At 53.9% G+C, this 22,778-nt stretch overlaps 6 protein-coding genes across 6 annotated transcripts; 3 read left to right on the forward strand and 3 right to left on the reverse strand.

The window, feature by feature from the left end:
- Window positions 1-2,926: 2,926 nt before the first annotated feature.
- Window positions 2,927-3,380, reverse strand: LMH87_006567 (uncharacterized protein; the record flags this gene model as incomplete). The annotated part of the gene is made up of 3 exons (XM_056204475.1): window positions 2,927-3,044; window positions 3,123-3,176; window positions 3,304-3,380. 3 exons carry the CDS (start codon window positions 3,378-3,380, stop codon window positions 2,927-2,929), a joined length of 249 nt encoding a protein of 82 aa, XP_056059829.1.
- A 3,291-nt stretch (window positions 3,381-6,671) lies between these two features.
- Window positions 6,672-7,388, reverse strand: LMH87_006568 (uncharacterized protein; the record flags this gene model as incomplete). The annotated part of the gene is made up of 4 exons (XM_056204476.1): window positions 6,672-6,684; window positions 6,752-6,846; window positions 7,239-7,272; window positions 7,327-7,388. 4 exons carry the CDS (start codon window positions 7,386-7,388, stop codon window positions 6,672-6,674), a joined length of 204 nt encoding a protein of 67 aa, XP_056059830.1.
- A 2,355-nt stretch (window positions 7,389-9,743) lies between these two features.
- LMH87_006569 (uncharacterized protein) lies at window positions 9,744-10,271 on the forward strand (the record flags this gene model as incomplete). Its single annotated transcript, XM_056204477.1, has 4 exons — window positions 9,744-9,750; window positions 9,819-9,987; window positions 10,084-10,087; window positions 10,152-10,271. The coding sequence occupies 4 exons, from the start codon at window positions 9,744-9,746 to the stop codon at window positions 10,269-10,271; spliced, it is 300 nt and encodes a 99-aa protein (XP_056059831.1).
- A 618-nt stretch (window positions 10,272-10,889) lies between these two features.
- LMH87_006570 (uncharacterized protein) lies at window positions 10,890-11,817 on the reverse strand (the record flags this gene model as incomplete). Its single annotated transcript, XM_056204478.1, has 2 exons — window positions 10,890-11,494; window positions 11,577-11,817. 2 exons carry the CDS (start codon window positions 11,815-11,817, stop codon window positions 10,890-10,892), a joined length of 846 nt encoding a protein of 281 aa, XP_056059832.1.
- A 2,424-nt stretch (window positions 11,818-14,241) lies between these two features.
- Window positions 14,242-17,161, forward strand: LMH87_006571 (uncharacterized protein; the record flags this gene model as incomplete). The annotated part of the gene is made up of 2 exons (XM_056204479.1): window positions 14,242-14,291; window positions 14,362-17,161. The coding sequence occupies 2 exons, from the start codon at window positions 14,242-14,244 to the stop codon at window positions 17,159-17,161; spliced, it is 2,850 nt and encodes a 949-aa protein (XP_056059833.1).
- Window positions 17,162-21,253: 4,092 nt separating this feature from the next.
- Window positions 21,254-22,732, forward strand: LMH87_006572 (uncharacterized protein; the record flags this gene model as incomplete). Its single annotated transcript, XM_056204481.1, has 1 exon — window positions 21,254-22,732. The coding sequence occupies one exon, from the start codon at window positions 21,254-21,256 to the stop codon at window positions 22,730-22,732; it is 1,479 nt and encodes a 492-aa protein (XP_056059834.1).
- Between the last annotated feature and the right edge of the window lie 46 nt (window positions 22,733-22,778).

The raw sequence follows: 22,778 nt of genomic DNA on the forward strand, positions 1-22,778 counted from the left end.
TGGTGGGAGAGGGAAGCTTTATGTATTCACAAAGGCCGCGAGGTGAGCACAAGGACCAAAGGGCAAAAAAAGGCAGGGCCAAGGCAGTGAGCGGCGGTCTGACAGGGGAGGGGGGGAGGGGGGGTGTAGAGGGTGCACAGAGGGTGTGCACTGTTGCTGTACGCAGGCAGTCCGGACACTCAGCACGGTGGGCAGAAGTGGTGCGGAATGACGGAGTGGGTTGCACGTCCTTTTGGTCTTTCTTGGGGCGGCCGGCACAACACCTGCGGACGCCCTACCAGTCAGACGGTGCCCTGTATTCGTACCTCACAGCAGACAGCCGGTACACCGTTTGCAAGTACCTTTTTCCCTCCCAGACCGCTCCCCGAGAAAGGGGGTGCGTACAGGGGCTACAGGGGCTACAGGGGGGCGTACACCATCATTTATTTACCAGCAATGGCACCTGGCGCGCGCCCGATGGGGCTCAGCAAACACCCCCATCGCTATTCGCCAGGCCTTATTTCATCATGGGAGACGGAGTAATAAAACGACCAAAACGATGCTGCTTGTGCGACGTCCTCATCAGTACCAGTACCGCATCCAAGTTACGGGTACGGTCAAATCTAGGGCTGCCTTCGGGAGACGAAGCCTCTGCCGTGCCAGCCGCATCGTTGCCGTGCCCGTAGCCTATGCCACGCATTACCATGGGACAGGTGATAGTTTTGTGCTATAGGCACCTTGTCGTACCACCTGCCAATAAATTAGTTGCCTATGCTCTCATTTCACCACCGGAATAGCAGAGCTGTATTGCCTGGCGTGCCTGGTACTCGTGCGACTGACTTGTCCGTCAAGTATTGCCTGCCTGGCGGACTATTAGCTGTAACAGGCTCCCAGCTCGTAAACTGTCCCTGTCTCCGGGGCCCGACAGCCCAGAGTCACTGTGACGCAGTGCTCGGAGGCAGTGGGGCGTAGGAGGAAATTGAAACAGGCGCTATCCCCACTGAGTCCACCACCCCTTGGAGAAGCAAAAGACGGAAGAGGCAAGAGGGCAAGAAGAAACGAGGCCAGCGCCGGGCGGCAAGCGGGTGCACAGGAAAAGAAAATTCATTCTCAATATTGCTAGTCTAGTACGGCAAGAAGAAGAAAAGGAAAAAGAAGAAAAACTTCAATAATCGTGCCGGCAGGCTGATTGTACCTGCGCCATCGCGAGGTCCCGCGCTGGCCGCGGCTTGCACCCGGGCCGCACCTTATTCCTCTGCACCAGTAATTTCGCTTGCTACAGCGCCTTGGCCTACTGATTTATGGTGCTCTGTCACACAGAGCGCCTGCAGCCAGCCAAAATCATACTATGGCGCCTCATCTCCAAGACATCTCAGCCCACGTCCTTGCTGCGCTGAAAGCAATAAATTATAAGCCACCGAAATAAGGAAGCATCAATCACAGCAGGTCGGAGCAATAAAGACTTCATCGTACGAGTGGCAGGAAAGAAGAAGAAAAGAAAGAGCCAAACAGAGACAACGCGAGATCGGAGCAGCAGCTGCATCATCTCGTTGCCCATCAAACGCCCACGTGACCCAAGTTCCCTTTCACGCAAACACAGCCGAACAAGAAACAGCCAACACACCAAAAAAGGCACAGGCGTTCTTTGCATTGTATATTGTATCAGAGCCTGTTTGCTCTTCTCTTGCCTTGTCCCATCGATACGGATATTCTCCGCCCATCTCGCTCGGCCGTGTTCCGTCCGGACATGCCGCGTCGCAAATATCCAAGACAAACCACCACAACCTTCAGCCCCCAGCCGCCCTGGCCGCCACAGCCGGACTTAACAAACAACAAAAAAAAAAAAAAAAAAAAAAAAAAGGTACCAGCAGTGTCTGGGAGAGGAGGGGGGGCCCCCAAGACTGGCGTTGCATTGATGTGCGAGATCGCGATACGACTCCCCTTGTCCTCAGTTGACTAACACGAATTTTAGCAGGCATTGTCAAAGGCTCGGCAGCTTGGGCTCGGGCCACGCCTTGGAGCGTCGGCTGTAGCAAGGAGAGCCCCCCGTCCCGGACACACAAACACACAGAGAGCAAAGCGTTACGCCCCAGAAAAACTACCAACAAGAACCAGCCCAAGGCGGCTTAGACTCAGGCACCAGCGGGTTCGCACAGCCCGTCCAAACTCTTGAAGCCGTTCTCCATTCCCAAACGAGAGCAAGCTTTACGTCTAAAAGACGTCCAAACGAGGCCTTGAAAGGAGGCATGTAGACCCGCTGGCAAAGCAACCAGATTGGGACAGCGGGGGAGGACCAAGCCCACGAACACCAGGCTCCAGCCTCCTGGTCACTCATCATCTCACCTCCAGGGAACTCCAAGGGAAAGGGGGCAGTACCCGATTTACATCACTCATTGCATCAAAGCCAGTGGATGAAATCCCAAACTTCTGGGTAGACCTGCCTTGCTTGTACTGAGTAATTGCGCCGCAAGTGGAAACCATAGAATAGACCCCCTTGCCAACACGCGAGTAGTTTGATTGCCAGTCCACTTTGAAGCTTCTCTCCCCACTCTATGGAAGCCCCGTGGAAGGAATTTTCTCTCTCTTGAGAGGTTTCCAGCAATCCGGGCCAGGACCCCGCCACTGGGGATCTGGCCCAACCTGACGCAGCTAAATGGGCGTTCGTCTACTACCAGTAGGCCTTGCCAGAGGAGACAGGCGGCGGACGACCAAAGGAAAAAAAGGGAGGAAAAAGAAAGAGACCCTTGTGGGGGAGACGGTAATTTGCCTTGCGGCGGGACTGTGGGCTGCGCGACTCCCGCCCTGGTAATCAACAATAAGCTCATTGAATAAGGGTGCTCTCTTTGAGTGCTCGCATGAGTCGGTGAGGAATCGCCAACGGATACGCAATTGCTGAACCATTCTAGCCTCCGTATACGGAGCCTGCAATCTCAACATGCGAGGCTGCCTAGCTCTGAGAGTACACGAGAGCCTCGGCGGAAGAAAACGCGGCAGTCGTTGCACTGATGATTGTAGTCTCAACAGGCATGACGGTGATTTTCGTCCGCCATACCAAAGGACGCGCCCTAGACAAATAGCTGTAACTGATATAATCATTCATGGCAGGGCCAAAACGCCATCACTTCTTTTTTCTTTTGACTCACCCTGTGTGGACTTTCTTTTTCCAACGTCCGTGTTTAGCCCGAGGATCTACGCGACTATGACAGTCGAAAAGGCCGAGTCACCACCCAGGCCTTGACTGGCAAAATGGTGGTCGCTTGGATGCCCCAAAAAAAGCAGGTACTTGCGCTCTGAAAAAAGGAATTTACCTGCACAGCACATCACCGCCCTGAACTAGCGTCGAAAATAATGTCAATCATGTGGCTCCATGGAGCCTGGCCAGGACCAGTTTCGGCTCTCATGGCCTTGATCTGAAGCAGCCAGCGAGTTGGTTTCGCCAGGGCCCCCCCTGCCCCCGGGCAGGACCCTAATAATCCCTGCGCAGCTGGGCCAAAAAAAAAAGCGACGAACTTGAGGGCGCCCGGCGCGAGCACTAGCTGACCGCTGGAAGGAAACTACCAGTAAGTAAGTGGTGGCAGCTAATTACGGGCTAGTTGGTCTAGTGAGAGCAAAGGATTGCCGATGACGCAGGAGGCAGCCTTATGCTTATGATTTACTTGTATCCCCAGTTTCTTTGTTTACTCAGTGAAGCACGCCGAATACAAGGCGACACAGCTGCGAGAGAAGCGAGTAGCAAGTGTTTGAAAAACAAAAATGAAAAGAGAAGAAGAAGAGGCCAAAGCTGAAACATGCGATCGACATTGGTGAACTGCTTTCACAAAGCCAATATGAAGATGTGCATCTCGCTTAGCGACCGCAGAATGTATGTTTTTGTCATGGTGTCTTACATCAAGACCCGTTGACCCGGTCAGCTGGAAGCGTGTCTCTAGAGGTCGGCAAGCATATGATGTGTCAACCAGATGCCCGGGACGCAATGGATTTCCCGAGAGATTGCGGGGCGGGATGTTGCAACTCCTTTTTGCCCTTTTGCTCCAATCTCCACTGGAATCAAAAACCTGACGGCTTGCTAGCCATTCTTTCAAGAGCAATTTCAATCTTGGTCGGCAGTTCTAGTCCCGTAATGCAGCGGTGCATGCAGTGACAACCTCGTATCACCTCTGTGTGTAAAGGAGTGACATCTCAACAGCATAATGCTCCGCTCGCCTGGCGGACAGGGACGAAAGATGTCTTTGTCAGTGCTGACATGTTTGCGTCAGAATCGTACCAAAAGAAACCAAGAAAAATGCTTTATCATTTGCGGGATACGCCGAACGAGATGCAACCCCGTCCAGTGAAGTCGCCGTTGAGCTTACCATTGTTCATGCGACTCTAGTAAGCCGCCGAGCCCAACTAGTTCCCAGCGCAAAGCACCACTGGGGTTGGCAACAGAGCATTTAGAGTTTTCTTGACTCTGTCCTGTTACCCCAAGCAAGATGAAACACGGGTCGCCAACCGTCGGTCATTGTGCAAACCCGTCCAACGGGCGTCAGTGCGACGTGAGCCGCTTTTCCGGCGCGCACGAGTGTCCCGCTACACAAACCTGGAATCCAAACGGCTTTCCCGTCCGTAGTTCTTTTTTCTTTTCCCTTTTTCAAGCGGGGTGTGCTGAGAATTAAAGTTGCCGGCTGGTCGGTGCATAACGAAAGCCGGAAGTTTCGGACTGGGAGATTACTGGACGCAAAGGAAGTTTCCAAGCATTGCCTGCAGTTTTCGTGTAAGCTAGCTCCGGCCGACAGCCTGTCGGCAATCCACCACCGCATGTCGACGACAATATCCATAGGGCAGACAGGTGCGATTGCCTGTAAGAAAACAGCGCGGTCACCGCGCCCAAACCAACATCACTTACATGATGCATGCAGCCTTGTTAATCCAACACCTCTCTAGTTAGCCTTCCTGTCAGCCTATATTCTTTTATCCCCTCACGGCGCGTCATCATGGGGCCCGTACATACATGCAGATAGCAGGAGCCGACCCTGGCTTGCCATTCTGACACGCATCAGCGCCCAACCGTGTGCCATGTGGCCTCGTCGTCGCCAGGCTCAGCTAGCCAACCAAACTAACTAACACGAGAGCCCGCGAGCCACCCCCTAGCCACGTACGTGGCCAGCCTTACCGCCAGCTTCGGGGGCTTGTTTTCAATGGAGCCGTACCGGCATAATCGCGAATGACACCATTTCGTTCAAAGTTCATCAGTGCGGCCGGGCGGGCGCACCAGCGTGCAAGCAGCACCCAACTCTGCCTCGGATGTAAATCGGGCTCGCTCGTCTTGTGTCGAGACTTGCTGGGCACCGACATTTCTCGCAATGCCTTTGTTTGTCAAGACGAGCACTTTGCGCTGTTACTAGCCGTTTGCCAAATCCTGCTCGCTGCAAAGCACAATGCTTTGCATTCCCACTTGCAGCAGTGCGAGGCGGAATAGTAACAGCACTTTACAGAGCATGCATCAACAGCTTCTCAGTGACATCCATCTCGGGTATCAATCCATGCACACGCCCCCCTTGTCTGCCATGCTGGTCACCCCAGTTGGCCGGCTCTCTTTTGATTCGCTGGCAGTGTGCGGTGTTTGCTGGTGCGGTGACTCACAGTTGATTTTCTCTTCTCCTGCCTACCTCTGGGGATGATTGCACAGATGAGCCTTTTTGATCGAACAAGCGAAGCGTCACGAGGCATCACGAAATGGAGCCCGCCATACACCGACATGCCATCTTCGGTGCCCAACAAAAAAACTTTAATAGACTTGCCAGCGGGCGGTGAAGTGTAGCACATGACGGTCAGTCACTGCCAATCACCAGCGACCAGTAGGTCTTGTCGTCCAGCTTTCCACAGATCCGGCAACATGGCTGGGCTTCTAGAAGGTCTGCGGCGGCCTTCTTTTCTGGCCGCCCTTGTTAAGCTGCGTTGCATTGCAGGTGCACCAGTAAGCAGCTCTCGGCTCCCCAACGTGTTTCCTGTCGGGGAAGGGGGGCGTGTATCGTTGAGATGGCAGCCCGCAAAAAAACGCATCGCGTGGGCAGCGGCTCTTGCGGCCAGAAATAACACATCATCAAAACCACCCCGGCGACAATGACGCACGAATACGAAATAGGGCGGCAGGGCCTGTCGAAATGGCAGGACCCCCGGGCCTGCTATACTGGTACAGCCTTCACCTGTGCTAATTACGTTACTGGTAGCTTGAAAGTGCTATTTTCGGAGCATCGGTAATTTACTTACAAAATTACCGTCTTAGCACGCTCCTGCTATTGTCTGGCATACATCACAAAAGTTGGCGCCAAGCGTACAACGATGCTCCTGTAACGCCCGGGTTACACACAATTATTTCCTTCTTTCATTATTACTATTATGATCCTAATCATGCCCTCGGCTGTTCCGTCAATAGCGCCCAGCCACGGCGAAATGCAATCTCGTTGCCGGCGAGATTGCATTGACCATTTACTGGTGCTAGTGTTGTGCATGCTTGGCCGTCCTCGAGCTGATGCCGACGATATTTGCTTTTTGCATATTGACACTTATTTGTGCATCTTCATCGCCACCTCCCACTTCGCCAATTTACACCAATGAAGCGCTGCGCCTCAGCCCATCTCTCTGCCTGATGTTGACCCCTGGTTCGTGGCTGTACCTGGCCCGGGTTGCCTGGCGTTGCTGGCTTGAGGCCCCTACCACGCGGAGCTGAAAAGGATGATGAGCGCCCAGGATGCTTGATGAGATTCATCAACAAGGACTACTGAGTACGTACGCCGCAGCCTGCAGCTTGGACCAGCCATCCATCGCATCTTCTTTCAGCGAGCTCGGGCCAATACTCGCATTGGCTTGGGGGCCAGGCCAGCCACGCTATTTCGGAGTTTTATCGTCTCATCACGGCGAGTGCCCACGCCCTCGTGGCGGTTTCTGTGCCTCCTTCTCCTTCATGATTCGTAATAACCCGCTTCGCCACGTAGACGTGAGTAAAAGGACAAACTGTTTTACGACGTTGCCAGAGGCCCTGTTACGGGGGCGCGGGCGAATCGCGACGGCCCTGCTGGCCCCTTGCTCCTCACTTCGTCTAATCTACCAGTAGCCTTGCAAAGGAGAAACGTGACCAGGTGAGCGTCTTGAGCACCGAAAATCAAAAGAGGGCTCTTGCAACGGCAAACGGGAAATTGCAAGGCAACAGCTCTTCCCCAGACTAGGCCTTCTAGTAAAGCGAGAACAGACCTAAATCGCCTGATGAGCCGCGAACGGACCCTCAGGTGCCAAGCTGGCGTTGGATAGCCGTCGCTGTTCTTGTTTGCCATGAGACTCCGTGTCGTGTGAGGCCGCGCGTGTACTAACAAACAAATCATCGGCGTCATAATAATCGAGGCCAGAGCGGACGACACAACAAACCCGCGCATTGTTTGCGCCGGTTGCGCGGCCGTGGCGAGCATTGAGGTTTCCGGCTTCTTGCTATCCGCCGCTCTTGGACTCGGCCAGTCTCGACTTACGAGATAATGACAAAGGCAGCCCTTGACCACTAGCTCCCTCCAAATCGTAGCATGATCGTCCAATTAGCTCGCTTATCACTGGTGCGCCTCCCGCGCATAGCTCTTTGCAGATGGCCAAAAGACAACCCATGACAAGCCACGATGGTGCCAAAGTGCCAACTTGATAAAGAAGCGTGGGTTACATCACGTACGGATGCGCACGTTTCGTGTCTCGGCGGTGGCTCGGCTTGGCATGGGCTCGGTTTGTGGGAAATGTTTGGGCCATGATGTTTCTCCGTGCGAAAGGCAGACACGCAATGTCTGAAGAGTGTCCCCTGCCGCACGTCCGAGCCGATAAAAGAAAAAGCCAGCCGTGCCGCTCTGCCCACAACCCAAGCCCGGTCCCGCCCAGCCTCGGGCACCGCCCGTGAGACACTCCGGCACACATATGCGCCCCGGCGGTGCCGATTCGACTAGCGACCTGTCGTTTGTGCCCATGCTGTTTCACTCAGCTGAGAAGCAGGCAAGGCGATGGTAAGCATAATGCAACCCAAATAGTCCTGCGCTGCTTTGCTGTACAGGGTGTGCCTGATGAGCCGGTGACGACGGCAGCAAAAAGATCTTGGCCGGTCCGGGGTCCTACTTTCAATACCAATAGACATGTTCACGCTTTTGTGTTTCATTGTCGGACAAGAGTAAGCGGGCTTGCCACGTCGCGCCGCGCCCTCTAGGCAAGCCACCAACACTGACCATTGTTTCGTCGGGAGGGGGGTTTTGGGGCGACAAGTGCCAGGAACGAGCCAAGATTGGTTTTTAGATTCGGAATAATTGTTTGCATTGCCCTGGCCGCGGACTTTAACCGGCTACCTAGGGATACCACCTTGTGCAAGGCACCACGGCTCCGCTGTCTAACACGCTATCCCATGCAATGGCACCCTGCTAGCAAGACACCGTGACACCTTTGGCCAAGGCAATCGTGGTGAGGCGCAGCCTGCGCAAAGAGCAAACTTGTTGAGTCTGCCTGGAGCGGCCTTTGGCCCGAAAGTCACATCACGGCGGGCCCCAAAGCGTCCGCCTCAATACGGGCATATGGCTGAATGGAATGGCGCAACGAGGCGTTTTGGAAGGAGGACGGCGTCGCTGCTGTTCCCACGTGGATGCCAGGGGTTGGTACTTGCATCCTGCGCCCGTCAATCACTCGTGCGGCGCGATTGCTGCTGCACGCTACGGCTGAGGCGTCGTTCTGACAGCCCCAGCCAGCCTCATCCCATCAGCCTTTCCCCCGTCTGGCGATGGCGCAGGGGTAAATACGGGGTGGTGTTGCTTGGATTGGTCAGGTACGGCTGAGCGATGAAGATAATTCTAGACCTTCTGAGCGGGCATCGCGACACAAATAGTTGGGCTTGCGAGAAAAAGTCCGCGGCATGAAGTTGCAACTAATAGTTCACGTACGCCACGGGCAATGACTGTCTGCCAATGCTGGCTGAGACAAATGTGTACATGGCAGAGGGGGTGGAGCGAAGGCCTTTTTTTGCCAATAGTACTCCGTATCCGTACCGACTTGGAAAAGCTTCCAGTACCACCACACACTCGTATGATTACTCAATTACCTGGGCTGGGTTGCGTGCAAGGCATCCTCGCATCGCAGCTGATGCCTACAGATCGGCCATTCTGTGGTCTGATGTGGAAGACGGCAGGCATGCTTATCAGGCGGGCCAAAAGCAAAGTTGGTTTGAGCGACGTGGCGCTCCGGGGTGGCTTGTCGTTTTGCTCATAGATATCCCCGGCCACACCTCCGCAATTAACAAGACTGCATTAAGATACAGCAGGTCGATCCCTCAAAACTCTCCGGACGCCAAGTTATGCTCTGGCCCGGTTTGCTCCTGGGCTTCAGGCGCTGCTTGGTGCTTGCAAGGGGCTGGACAAAGGAGAAGGAGGAGCGGTTGGCGCGGGTTTCCGGGCACCCTTGTTGGTGGCGTGCCTTGTGATCACGAGTGGGCATATGAAATGGAGAAACATTGAAATGATATCAGATTTATAACATGCATTTGGCTGACACGTCATGCAGCACAAAGTCAATTTACATGTAGCGTCGCGTAACGGCTTGGGGGTGGTACTTTGGTAGCAAGTACCTTTTCGGCCTCCATGTCGACGTAAATATTCTCTGTGAGAATTGAGGTGGAATACCGATAGACAGACTTCATGATCTGCAAACGTGGGCTGTGAATGACAGTTGAAAAGGAAAAATAAATGCAAAAGGCCACGTATCAGCATATCAGTCGTACGATGCCGTGTAAGAAAGCTGCTGATGCAGCATTGTGTTAGAATTTAAATTTGGTGACCATCTCGACTCCGCTAAAGTGCTTCAGCACGCAGAAAAGACGCACGACTACATCCTTCAGACGGTAGTTCTCCTCTTTGTCTTCGTGCTGCACAATACATGCGCGGTCCAAGCTGCGCGAGACAGGAAGCCGCCAGCAGCGTTTGCGGTCCCGTTGGTCAAGGCGATGCTCTTCCCTGCGAATGATGTGTGATTGATTCCAAACCGTCTCGTTAAAGAACTATTTCGATATTTTAGCCTTTGCCCGTCTAATACTGATTGACAATGCCGCGCATCTCCCCAAAGCACGGTAAGCCCGACAGCCGAAGGATATCTTGAAACACTAGCATCACTTTTAACTTTTCTTCACGCAGACCCAACGGTCTATTCTTGTCGCCCAGCGCGAAACCATCCACCAGATCCGGCTGTTTATTCTCGGGGCCGAGCGCAGGGGTAGCAAAGTCGATCCAGCCCAATCGCCAATCGGAATTTGAAGTCACCACCGCGCGCGACGCACGTATCGACCAAAACGAGGCAGGGCTGGGAGGTATCAAACGTAGAAACATGGCTAGCGGTAATAAAACCTGAACAAAAAAAATCTTATTCGGCCTGTCCAATACATAGAGCTCCCGAGTTCGGCAGCCCCGTGTGGCAAAATGGCCGTCCAATCATGCGCAAATCTTCTCCGATGAAATCAATGCGGTTCCTCGCGATTATCCGCACAACCCAACGGGGTATGGCCCTTTCAACTTTCTACACACTTGGGGAGAGATATTTTTTGGGACGTACCCCTCCATTTCGTAGTTGATGATGTGACGGGCCTATTCGCGTCGTAGGCGCTTCGCTCATCCCGCATAGCGCTCCGACAGCTCGGAGGTTTGTTTTGCTCGTTTTTTTCATGCACGACGCGTGGATGACCTCACATTTCTTCATGATCGTCAACGATCAAACATCAATGCAGGCGGGGTTTTCGTTTACCAACAGAGCAGTTGTCCGGCTGGCGTCTGCGTCCATGTGACGTTTCAGCCTCGGCCCTGCGGCAAAGACTTAACTCGACTTGAGTCGGCAGTTGACCTGTTGGCTGCAGTTTCGCGAGCCTCGGTCGCTTTCCGTCATGGCTCGTCGGCGGGCATCTGCGTAGACGTAATCCAGTTCTCCATCTTCGCTTGCCCTGTGGCCGCGTTGACGCCGGACGCGGACGATAGATTAGACTTGGCTCCGCCGTCCCTCCTCTTGACGACCAAGCAGAGGACGCGCCCGTAAATTGCGAAGCCTTCGTATGAAACGTCCATGGCCATTTTTTTCTTGTCCTCCTCGCCGTCGTTATCAGAATCCAGTACTGGGACCTCGCGCCTTCGCTTGGAAGGTGGCTCCTCACCATCGGAATCCAGATCTATAGCTGCCTCGTCTGCATTTCCATGGCCGACTCCAGAGGTATCTGCGACGGACTCTCTGTGACGCTTGGCCCCGCCTTGTGCGTCAGCTGTCGGGATGGCCGATAAGTCAATGTTTTCTTCGTCACCGCTCTCTTCTTCGATGCGTATTGGGGCAAAGTCTGCTTCGTCAACATCCAGCGGCTGGTCATTTGTCTCGCCGATTAGTTTATTTGCATTAGACTGCATCATCGACGGTCCTTTCTCTCTGAAATGCTTCTTCTTGGAGAGCAATGAATGTCGCGTGCTCGTTTCGGTGAGAAACATTGACACCTCAAAGTCATCTGCGAGTCGCAAGCCCGTGCCGTTAGCTCAGACTTCCCTAGCGGACCAAGCGTGTGTGGCAAGCCCATGGCCAATGCGTACCTTGCACAATTACATCTTTCACTCGTGATTTTTTTGATGGCTTTTTCTTGGCTCTCTCTCTTTCTCTTTCCTCTCGCAGCTTGGGCAGCACAAGCGGACGGATTGCTTCGATCACACGCGCCAACGTCTGGTGCCTCGGATGCAACAGCCACGATTGTGCAAGCGCTGGGCTATCGAGATATATTCGACACTCTAGGACAGAATATTTGGTGATTCTCAAATACCGTCGTACAGGAGCCATTGCACTGCGATTTCCTTGTTTGCAAGCTCAGGGAGTGTCGAGGTGATGGAAGGGAACCAGCGCTCATCGTGAACGGGGTGACATCACTGTCCGCCCCACTATGCGCATTTCCATACAGGGTAGGTGTCAAAGACAACTTCACATTTCTCTGTTACAGATTAAATTTCGCAATGGTAGCTTTTGTTTTGTGAATAGATAGCTTAGTCTTGTTTTCTCCTCGCAACGATGCTACACCTGCGAGGGAGTAGTGTCAGGCCGTTTGCGACGCGTCGAGCTTCGTGTCGGCAATTTGCATTGGGGCTGCCTAGGCCGTTGTGGCACCAAAGGATTGATTGGCTGTGGAAACCATCCTGGGATTTCCTTCTGCAAAAGATCGACAGATCGACGCTGACGAGGCTGAAGTAGACTGCTGTAGGCTACACTACCACGAGTTCGTATTCAGCTGAACTTAACCGCAAGTTTTGAAGGAAGCAAGCATTGCGATCATAGCCAAACGGCCGGTCTACTGGGAGATTCGAGAGACAGTATCATATGACTGCAGCAATACAAATAAAGACCGGTGGCCCGTTTCCTGTCAGTCTGTCTAAGAAATAATCTTCAATCATTCTCTTCGCGCCCAAATCCGCAGACCATCATCATGCACTTTGCCCTTTGTACACTAGCCCTTGCCGCGGCGGCCTGGGCTAATTGCAGCAACCCTAGTGCGCCTCCAGACACAGGCGATATTGCTTTATATGCGGATGACAATTGCTCTGGCGGCTATCTCAATGTTGGTGCCTTCAATACATGTCAGAGCTGGATGGACTTCGACGCCTGCTCTGCCATCACTCGCCCGGGAGTTACCTGTGACATCTTTACTACCCAAGGTTGCAATGACGAATTTGTTGTCACAGTCGACTCGACGGGTTATAGGTCTTTCTGTGGCTTGATCAGTGATCACATCCGAAGCGTCCAATGCTTCTCTGTGTAGTGCAAGTATTGAGGTAAGATGCGAGCAGCATGTGCAAGAAAACATTATCTCTGACACTCGGATAGGGTCCTTTCTCAGACAATGCTTGTGCATAGTCACCGAACGCGCAGTTGAGCGTGTACTGTGTCGATACCAAAGGCACGAAGAGCACAGAACAGACTGCAGGGCTCATGATAATTCATCAATAAAGCTTATGATTGAAAAAAAAAATGAAGATTGCAATTCGCGAGCTTTCGATGCATAAAGGTGCCATATCAACCCGGCTGATTATACTTTCCCATTGCGATGTCTAGAGCCGCGACTGATCTGCTCAAAAGAGAATGCAGCAAGAGTCTCAACTATCTTGGGGCAAATAGACGAGAGCCTCGAGCTCCAGCAGGTGTCTGCCCAGCTTGTACTCTTCGGCTGAAGTGGATACACCGACAAATGTCCATCCAAGGTATGCTTTGCATTCAGCACAGTGCAATCGTTGAGCAGAACTTTCGCCGTTTGTCATGTACAATTTCTCCAGCGGGCTGTAACAAGTGACATTGTAGACGTATTCAAACAGCGCCGCTTTGCCAAAGAATCCACGAAAGTGCTATTGGCAAGTGAATAGTGTAAGCTAGGTGGTACAAACAAGAAGCATCGCGGCTCATGTCCCTCAAGGGCCGTCTCTCAGCTTTGCACCGGATGGAATGATCACTTACATCGCAGAAGATGTTAAAGCCTGTGATTATCGGGACCTTGCATCTCTGACATCCATATGCGACTGGCGTCCGCTGAGCTTTCATTTTGATCTCAGTCATGGCGACAAATCTCCGAAAAGTCGATTTTCGAATTTCGAATTTCAGACTATTGTGCGAAGCGTTCTACAAGGTGCGGTGAAGCCCACTACCGAAGTGTCTAGCTTCAATTAAGAAACGGCGAAAGGAGCGGTAGGTTGAGAGTGGTCAAGTTTATACAGGCGGCGAGCGACAGTGGGCAAAAGCCTTGCCGTCAATGTTGGGCATATAATTTTCTCAAAGATATCGAGTAGGTCATCAGCCCTGATACAGATTTTTATTTGTATATGCAAAATCGACTCGAGCTAGTCTTTCGTGAGAAGACAGCCACAGCCATCACCAAGTTGACTTGCACACGTCAAGCCTACTTGCACGCGTCATAGAGCATTGCCGCCAGCTATCCCAGCGACAGCAAATCTCACAAATACAGTCAACCGTTGGAGAATAAAAGGATAACTTTTGGCAGGTACTGAAGTACCGAATGCGATCCATAGCAAATTCTTTCGTCATGAAGCATGCTGCAGCTGCACGTCGAGGGTGGTGGCGCTGCGCCAGGCTGTGCCTGAGGAGCGAGTTCCGGCAGACCCACCCCGAGAAGAATTGAGAATTGTCCCCGAGACTTGACGCCGCAGCCGTGTCCTTTCACATAAGCTGCATTGGCAGCTCCCAGGACATGAATTGGACGACAAAATGTCCAAATCATGGAAATCGACCTTGAGGCTTCCCCGCTCAACGTTCCCGTAAGCTAGCCCAGCCGGCGCAACCCCCAAAGCAGCGGGACTGACTACCTGACCCTCTTCTTCCGTGTAGTGCGCGACCGAACCCGAAGCTACAACGGCAGCATCTGCTGAGCTGCTCGGACGAGTTCTATAGCTGGCAATCGTCGCGACCGTCCGAAGACGAGCCTTTCGTCCTCCACGATGGCCCTCCGTACGCGAACGGCCCGCTCCATACCGGGCACTCGATCAACAAAATCCTCAAGGACATGATTGTACGGGTGCAGGTGCAGAACGGACGGCACGTCGTCTACCGCCCTGGATGGGACTGCCACGGCCTGCCAATCGAGATGAAGGCCCTCGGAGCTGCAGGCACCAAGGGGCTCAGCGCGGTGCAGGTGCGAAAGCAGGCGCGCAAGCTGGCAACTAAAACCGTCACGGAGCAGATGAAGGGCTTTCGGTCGTTCGCCGTCATGTCGGAGTGGGACAACAGATGGACAACTATGGATCGCGCGTTTGAGATTCGACAGCTCCGCGTCTTTCAGAAGATGGTGCGCCACGGGCTCATTTACCGAAAGCACAAGCCAGTCTATTGGTCGCCATCGTCTGGCACCGCCCTCGCCGAAGCTGAGTTGGAATACAAGGATGACCACCAGTCGAGGTCTGCCTATATCAGGTTCCCTATCACATCCGATTACAGCGAAATCCCTGAGCTTCGAAATTTCGACGGCCCTCTCTACGCAGCGATTTGGACGACAACGCCGTGGACGCTCCCAGCGAATAAGGCAATTGGCGTCCACAACGATCTTCTATATACGGTACTACGAGTAAACGGATACGGGCTTCTTGTTGCCTCGAGCCGCATTGACGCTGTCCGTGAATTCATTCCCGAGGCTGAAGTGGTGGTCGACTCGATCCCTGGCTCCAAGTTGGCTGGTTTGCAGTATCGCAACAAGCTAAGAGGCAAACCAGCGCCAGTGCAACCTATCATCCATGCGGATTTCGTGTCTGCCGATTCAGGTACCGGCCTGGTGCATCTAGCACCTGGCCACGGACAGGACGATTACGAGATCTGCCTCGCACACGACATTGAGGCGTTTGCACCAATCGACAACGAAGGCCGCTTCACAGCGGAGGCGTACCCCGACGACCCGGAAATTCTCACATCTGCACCCTCGATATTAGATGGCGGGAGCTCTGCCGTCCTTGATCTTGTGGCGGAGGATGTCATTGCGACTCAAGATATCCAGCACAAGTATCCTTATGATTGGCGATCCAAGAAGCCCGTCGTCATCCGCGCCACTGCTCAATGGTTTGCTGATGTGGGCAGCATCAAAGATGATGCTTTGAACGCTCTCAAGAATGTCAAGTTTGTGCCCGAGAGTGGCAGGGTAAGACTAGAGAGCTTTGTCAAAAGTAGATCTGAATGGTGCATTTCGCGACAACGCTCCTGGGGTGTGCCGATTCCGGCACTGTACAACAGCAGCGGTGAAGCTGTCATGACTGACGAAACTATTGAGCATATCATCCAGGTTATGCAAGAGAGAACCTCAGACGCGTGGTTCTCTGATAGCCCTGATGATCCGGCGTGGATCCTGGCATCCCTACAGGGCGAGTATCGCCGCGGCACAGATACTATGGACGTCTGGTTCGACAGCGGCACTAGCTGGGCAGAGATTGAAAAGCAGGTCGACGTCTACTTGGAAGGCTCGGACCAGCACCGCGGATGGTTTCAATCCAGTCTCCTAAGCTACATTGCGGCGCAAAAAGCCGACGGCAAAGCAGCAGGCAGCATTGTTGCTCCATTCCGAACCTTGATCACTCATGGCTTCACACTGGACGCGCAAGGCAAAAAGATGTCGAAATCGCTGGGCAACACTATATCACCAGAGGAGGTCATGGACGGCAAGCTCCTGCCACCAGCGAAGCGCAAGGGCAAAGACACTGGGCAGCCAGACGCTCTAGGTCCGGACGTTTTGCGTCTGTGGGCCGGCAGCTGTGACTTTACGACGGATATCCTCATTGGTCCCACAATCTTGCAGCCCGTCCACAGTGCGCTTGTTCGATACCGGACGATTCTTAAAATGCTGCTAGGCTCAGTGCATGAATCTAGCCGACAGACGCCCTTGACCAGGCTGGATCACATTGCTCTGCTGCAGCTGTCGACGACGATGGAGCAGGTGTGGGAGGCATACAGCAACTACGAGTTCCACAAGGGTGTAGGCATGCTGAACCGCTGGGTTTCTACAGACTTGTCAGCGTTTTATCTCGAGGCCCTCAAGGATAGGCTCTACTGCGGTGATGGAGGTGGTGCCATTGAGCCGATCCTGGTAGGTATGCTACGCATGCTGGCCCCAGTGACGCCTGTGCTGGTAGAAGAGGCATGGACCAACAGGCCTAGCTGGATGTTCGAGGACAGTTTGATGGTGCATCCGGCGAAACAGCTGTATAAATCGCCAGTCATTGACCCGAAGCGTCTAACGTATGATGCGGAGAAGCTGCGCCAGGACATTCCGAAGCTCTCTGCTGTCCACGAGGCCATCAAGGCAGCGCTGGAGCCTGCTCGGCTGGCCAAAGAAGTGGGAAGCTCGCTCCAGTGCTCGGTGATCGTCACCACAGAAGATGCCGGCTTGCTCTCGTGCCTGACGGAATACCAGGACGAGCTGGATGCCGTCTTTGTGGTGTCTTCGGTTTCCGTGAACAGCGCGCTGCCTGAGCAGCCAGCGTGGCACTATACTGCAGCCGTTGGTGGCGACAAGGCTCAGGGCGAGGTACATGTCCTTCCGCCTGTGCAGGCCAAGTGCTCGCGATGCTGGCGATATCAGGCCGAGGAGGAAGAGGGGCTGTGCGGGCGATGCGAGACCGAGGTCAGGAAGCATGAGCAGCAGGCATAGTTGGGCGGAGTTTGAGTATCATCGGCGGCAGTGGCTTGAAGGCCATGTACATTAAACGTCTGTAAATTATCGGTGGCAATCTTAGACGGGATATCTGTGGAGAGAAGTCGTCATAGAAGGCTATGTTGACGTGTAAGGCGCTGATGGTGGTGGTAGAACTTTGCATACCTCCTCTCTGTATTAAAAATTCAAGCTTACCAATTTATGGTGGTGATTATGAACATTAATAATGCGCATCAGGAAGCATTACGGTCAAGGGCGTGAATGACTAGGTAACTAGGCTTAGGCACGGGTCGGCAGAAAAAGACGCCGCCTTGGGGTCGAAATTTGGGGGTCAACTAAAAATTACGTAGAGATTCAGGGTCCAATTTGCAGCGCGAACGACGAAGAAGGGCGAGCGCGCCGAGCCCACCGGATAAAGGCCAAGCTTTGTGTTAGCGCCATTGAAATTGGGGCGTTTGTTGTTCATTTTGGGCGCCGAGCTCGGGCTACTGTCCGTGGATATTGACGATGCCTCTGGCTACGGAGTTGGATCACCGACGCGGTGAGCGCTTGGGGGAGGCGGGGAGTGTGATGAGGCCTCTGGCAGCCATAAATACGATCGAGAACTCTACAGACCGCGCAGGTCATGGGTAAAAAAGTGGCAATATGTGCGAAGCGGTAAAGGAAGCCGAGAACGCAAACTCTGCAGATAATATTGGCATGGCATAGATGAGGAAAAAAAAAGGAGCTTGCGGTGGAGGTCAATGGCGATGGATGACAAAATATTGACGATGAGGTTGGCGACGCCAAAAAGAGCCCAACACCGAGTCAGAAAACGAAATCATGATGTGGGCAGCTCTAATCCAAAATCGGAGAGGGACAGTCATATCGTGCAGCAGCATCTGGTTTCCAATGGGGGCGTGTTGGGAAGGGAAGGGGAAGGGGGTGTATTGTGGCTGGTGACAAGTACAGTTACCTATTGCGGGGTCGAGAGTTGGTAAGCGAGCAGAGTTGAAGAGGTTCAATTTCATGCCATGGTGGAGATGTGAAAAATAGGAAAGGAACCCCCCCCCCCCCCAATCAAAAGAGCCCAGGGGGCATGGTGCAGTAAGTAGGCAGCCGAGAGGCAAGGGAATTCAGCAGAGATTTCGAGGAATCACCAGAGCACGGACAATTGTGGTAACGTAGGTGGGAGGCTTTTGGAAAACCAAGGACAACAAGATTTTGCTAGTGCATGATCTGGCCAAGTTTCCTTCCCGACACAACTAACAAGTGTTGCAGTGGTGGGAAGTACATGTGTAGCGCCGCAACAGGCAAGATGGGCGCGGACCTCGCACGCACTTGTGTGCGAGAAGGAATAACTTAGTGATACAGTAATCACGGTGTCGGGGTGGCAAAGGAAGAGGAAAGAGATGACTGTAACAAGCAAAACAGTTGGGTTAGGTTGGGTTGGGTTGCATCTGTTGTCTCCAAGAAGGACCCAATGTAGCAGGTGGTTGGAAACCCGTAGGCTGGTTTAGCAGCACGTTGTGCTTTTTGCCCCAGATGAGCCAACAAAGGAAGCTTTGTCTGTATAACATGGAGTAGCTGAACTTTGGCGTTGTGGCAGCATCAATACTGGCACCAGTAGACGACGGTTGCCAAGAGTCCAACAAGACACACAACCCATACCGAGAAACTGCAGAGCGGAATCGACAGTGGACTGCTGGGGTCTTCGGGCAGAGCCACAGGAGAATTTTCGCCCTGGCCTTGCCCTATCCGCTGCGAGCACTGTTCCCGAATAGGGCATCAGGACGCATGCCCGCTGACGGAAGCGCACTAGTGAGCTGTCGTTGAACTCTGAAGGATATAAATATTGGGGAATAATGGGGAGGTGGAATGACGATTGCGAGCTAAGCTGTGTCGGTAGTGGCAGCAACATGGCTTGCAGGAGGCTCAAGATCATTCCCGCATAACTTCCGATCCACCGCCAGAAGGCAGAGCCCCATCTTTTCGAGTTCGAGACCGAACCAGACTTTGTTCCAGATGTTTGGTGATGGGGTCGAGCATGGCCTCGCGGCCTTTGGCGGAGGATGAAATAGAGACAAGTGACAAGGACCCCCAACTGGGGAATTGTCCGCTGTGCGCTCATTGACCGATGGGTAATTGTATTGCCCGCGCGCAAAAAACATGAACAAGATTCCAGAACGTCAAGGGAAGCAAGCCTTGCGGGGGCCAGTTTGTGTAGCCGCGGTCATACAAGTGAGGATTCTGGTGATGTGAAGCAATCAACTCGTTGTGGCTTTCTGTGTAGTGCGCAGCCGTTGTCGCCCGCCGAGCCTCATGGGTACAGAAACGCAGATGCCCAAGCCAAAACACTGGATCTCGCAGAGTCGTGCTCTTCGCCATGACAGTTGGCGCCACTTGATGAAGAAGCATGAAATCATAGGAGCCACACGCGGCCCGACACCAGCGCAGTCTGCACGCTCATCACTTGTCATCGGTAGCAAACATGGCATCACATCGAGATTTGGCTTCAACTCTCGTTGATCTTCAGCAGCTGCTTCACATGTGTTGCCTGGCTAAAGTAGCCGCCAACCATACATGTTGCTGCGTGCCAAGATGGTGGGAGGAGCCTTCACGGCATGGTGGGAGGAGACTGCAAGGGAGTCTTGTCGCGTCATGGCAGGGTGTGCCTGACTAGAGGGACCAGGCATCGTGAACCTACCTCAGCCTCATATTTTTTCTTCCGTGTCGCTGTGTGTGAGCCAGCGCGGTTCTCGGACGTTCCGTCCCCCCCCCCCCCCCCCTCCCATCAGCAAGCCTCCCACAAGTATACCGCGGTTGTCGCATTGAAAAAGAGGAAAGAAAGTCAGCAAGACGATGTCGTAGAAAAATGCGGAAAGTTCATGTGTAGTGGTGTGACGAAATGAGTGCTGGTCATGGCATTGTTGTAGAGCCGTTAGGCTGGTGATGCAGTTTGGGGAGCATCATGTGTGATTGCCATGCGGTGGTCGTGATGGAGATGGCGATTTTTTTTCTGACGAGTTGATGGATCCTTCTGTTCGCGGCGCGAGCTTGTGGTCTGACAGAATTTTCTAGTGTTGCGCTTCCCACCAAGCAACGGCGGGAAAGCTGCATCAGCCACAGCAAAGCACTAAATTAGGATCCGAATCGGAGCATGAACTGGTGGCCTGTAAAGTCAGAGTGCTGTCAGAGTGCTGCAAGAGCGCTGTAATACAGTGGCCACGGCACCAGGTGGCGTCCCCTCTGGCCACACCCACAGGTTGCACACCTAGCTACTGGTACCCTGCTGGATCCAAACCCGGTGGCGGTACCGGTACCGGTGCCACAGCAAACGCAGTGGCAGGCAGCTGGCAGCTGTTCGTTTGCGTTTGCGTTTGCCAGCTGCCAATGCACAACACGCAAGCCAACCAGAGCCCCGGCCAGCCAGATGCTGGAGCTCGACCCTTTTTTCTGCCCCTCCACACCCAGGCTACTGCTAACAAGAAGGATCCAGTCATCCGAGCGAGGGTTGCGCGCGGCCGTTTCGATCCGAATTTCTGAGCAGCCTACCTACCGTAGCTCACCAAGCTCGCTCATTTGGCCACCCCCGCGTCTTTTTATTATTCTGTTACCGTGCCGAATTGCCTATTGCCTGTTAAGCTCGTTCTCCGAAGATAAAAAAAAGGACCTTTTCGTCCCCAGACCAAGTGACTAGCTCCTGCGTCTCGTATGAAATAAAAAAGAGCCTATGCCCTCCCACCTCGCACCCGTCACCACTGCTTTCCATGAACTTTTGAGAGACGTATCTTTGCACCTCCTCGCCACTTGCATTACACCGTCATTTCTTGCTCGCTCGTTGATCGGCAGCTTGTTTTTCCTAATTTATAATCCTGACGTCTCTCTTGACATTTACACACGCCCTTTGACAGCCTCGCGCTCGGCCATTTGTCATCCACACACACATACACACGCAGCACGTCATTCATACGGTGCCAACTATAGAGATAGCTGCACCTATATCTACGCACTCAGCCTTTCCAAACAAGCACACAGGCATATCCACGCGGAAAAAATATACGTCAAGCTCCAGAGCCTGCAATCAAGCCCAAGAAAACTCAATTCGAAATGCCCGACGTCGTCGACACTACAGGCCGGGCGGCTGCTCGCTCCAAGGCGGTAGCCGCCCTTAAGCCTACCATTGATGTCATTATCGATCGCCACTACAACTCCAAAGTCTACACCTCGGGTTCCGTCATTGCTGGCCGCGCCATTGTCAAGGCGGTTCGCGACACTGCCTTTGACCACTTTGACATTGTCTTCACCGGCATCGCTGCCACCCGTCTCGACTTTGTACAGCAATACCCATCCCACTCCTTCAGGCCTTTCCTGAAGATGCGCATGCCCATTTCCGAGGACGACATGCCCGAGGATCGTGTCTTCAAGGCCGGCCGCACTTACACCCTTCCCTTCCACTTTGTCATCCCCCACCAGCTCCCCATTGGCGCATGCAAGCACCAGTGTGAAGATGGCCCGGTCCTCGACCACCACCTGCGCCTGCCCCCGACCATTGGCTTCTGGAGCGCCGACGACCAGGCCCCCGAGATGGCCCAGATCGAGTACGCTGTCAAAGCCCGTGCCGTCAAGCAGGCGCAGGGCGACGTGCCAGCTTCCAAGGTCATGGAGGGTCAGCACGTCGTCAAGGTGCTGCCCGCCAGCCCCGAGGATGCGCCCCTCGACATCACCTTCCGCGACGAGCGCTATACCATGGCCAAGACTAAGACGATTCGCAAGAACCTCTTTTCTGCCAAGACAGGCAAGCTGACGGTCGCCTCGATGCAGCCCGAGGCTGTCATGTTCTCCGCCGATGGCCGCGACGCATCCCTGTCCACGGCTCACATCAACCTCGAGTTCGTCCCCGACTCGGTCGATACCGCCCCGCCCAAGATCAACTCCGTCTCGGCGAAGCTGCTGTCCACGACCTTTTTCGGTGCCGCCCCGGTCAACTACCTGCCCAACCTGGGCCCGCGCACCGCCTACCACAGCAACCCGTGCCTCAATTACACCACGACTAACAATCTCTTCAACAACCCAGTGGACAAGATCTCGTGGCTGCAGGAAAAGGTGGATGCAGGCCGTCGCGACTCGGGCTACTCGAGCTCACATTTGTCGCCAGACAGCGACGCCATGGGCAAGAGCGGCAACAAGAAGACAGCCTCGCCCATCAAGCACGTCGCCAGCCTTGATGTCCCTTTTACCGTCACCAACAACAATCGCAAGATCTTCTTGCCCACCTTTCACTCGTGCCTCATTTCGCGCACCTATGTACTTCAGCTGTGCCTCAGCGTCGGTCCTACCAACACCACCTTGACGCTGTCGGTTCCCGTCCAGGTCGGCGTCGAGACGGCACACGACGATCCCCAGGGCGGCGAGCTACCCAGCTTCGAGAGCGTCATGGCGCGCGACCAGGAGGCCGAGGCCGACAGCTACCTCCGCCCGCGCATCCGCCGCGCGGCCTCGGAGGACGCGCCCCAGACCAACTCCCTTTTGCCTGGCTACAACGAGCTGAGCCGTAGATCGGCCATGCCAGTTGCGCCAGTCGCCTAATCAACATCATGATACCCACGGCTTGTCATTCACTAATACTTGGTAT

The sequence above is a fragment of the Akanthomyces muscarius genome, chromosome 1 (genome assembly GCF_028009165.1).
Source record: "Akanthomyces muscarius strain Ve6 chromosome 1, whole genome shotgun sequence".
NCBI lineage: Eukaryota > Fungi > Ascomycota > Sordariomycetes > Hypocreales > Cordycipitaceae > Akanthomyces > Akanthomyces muscarius.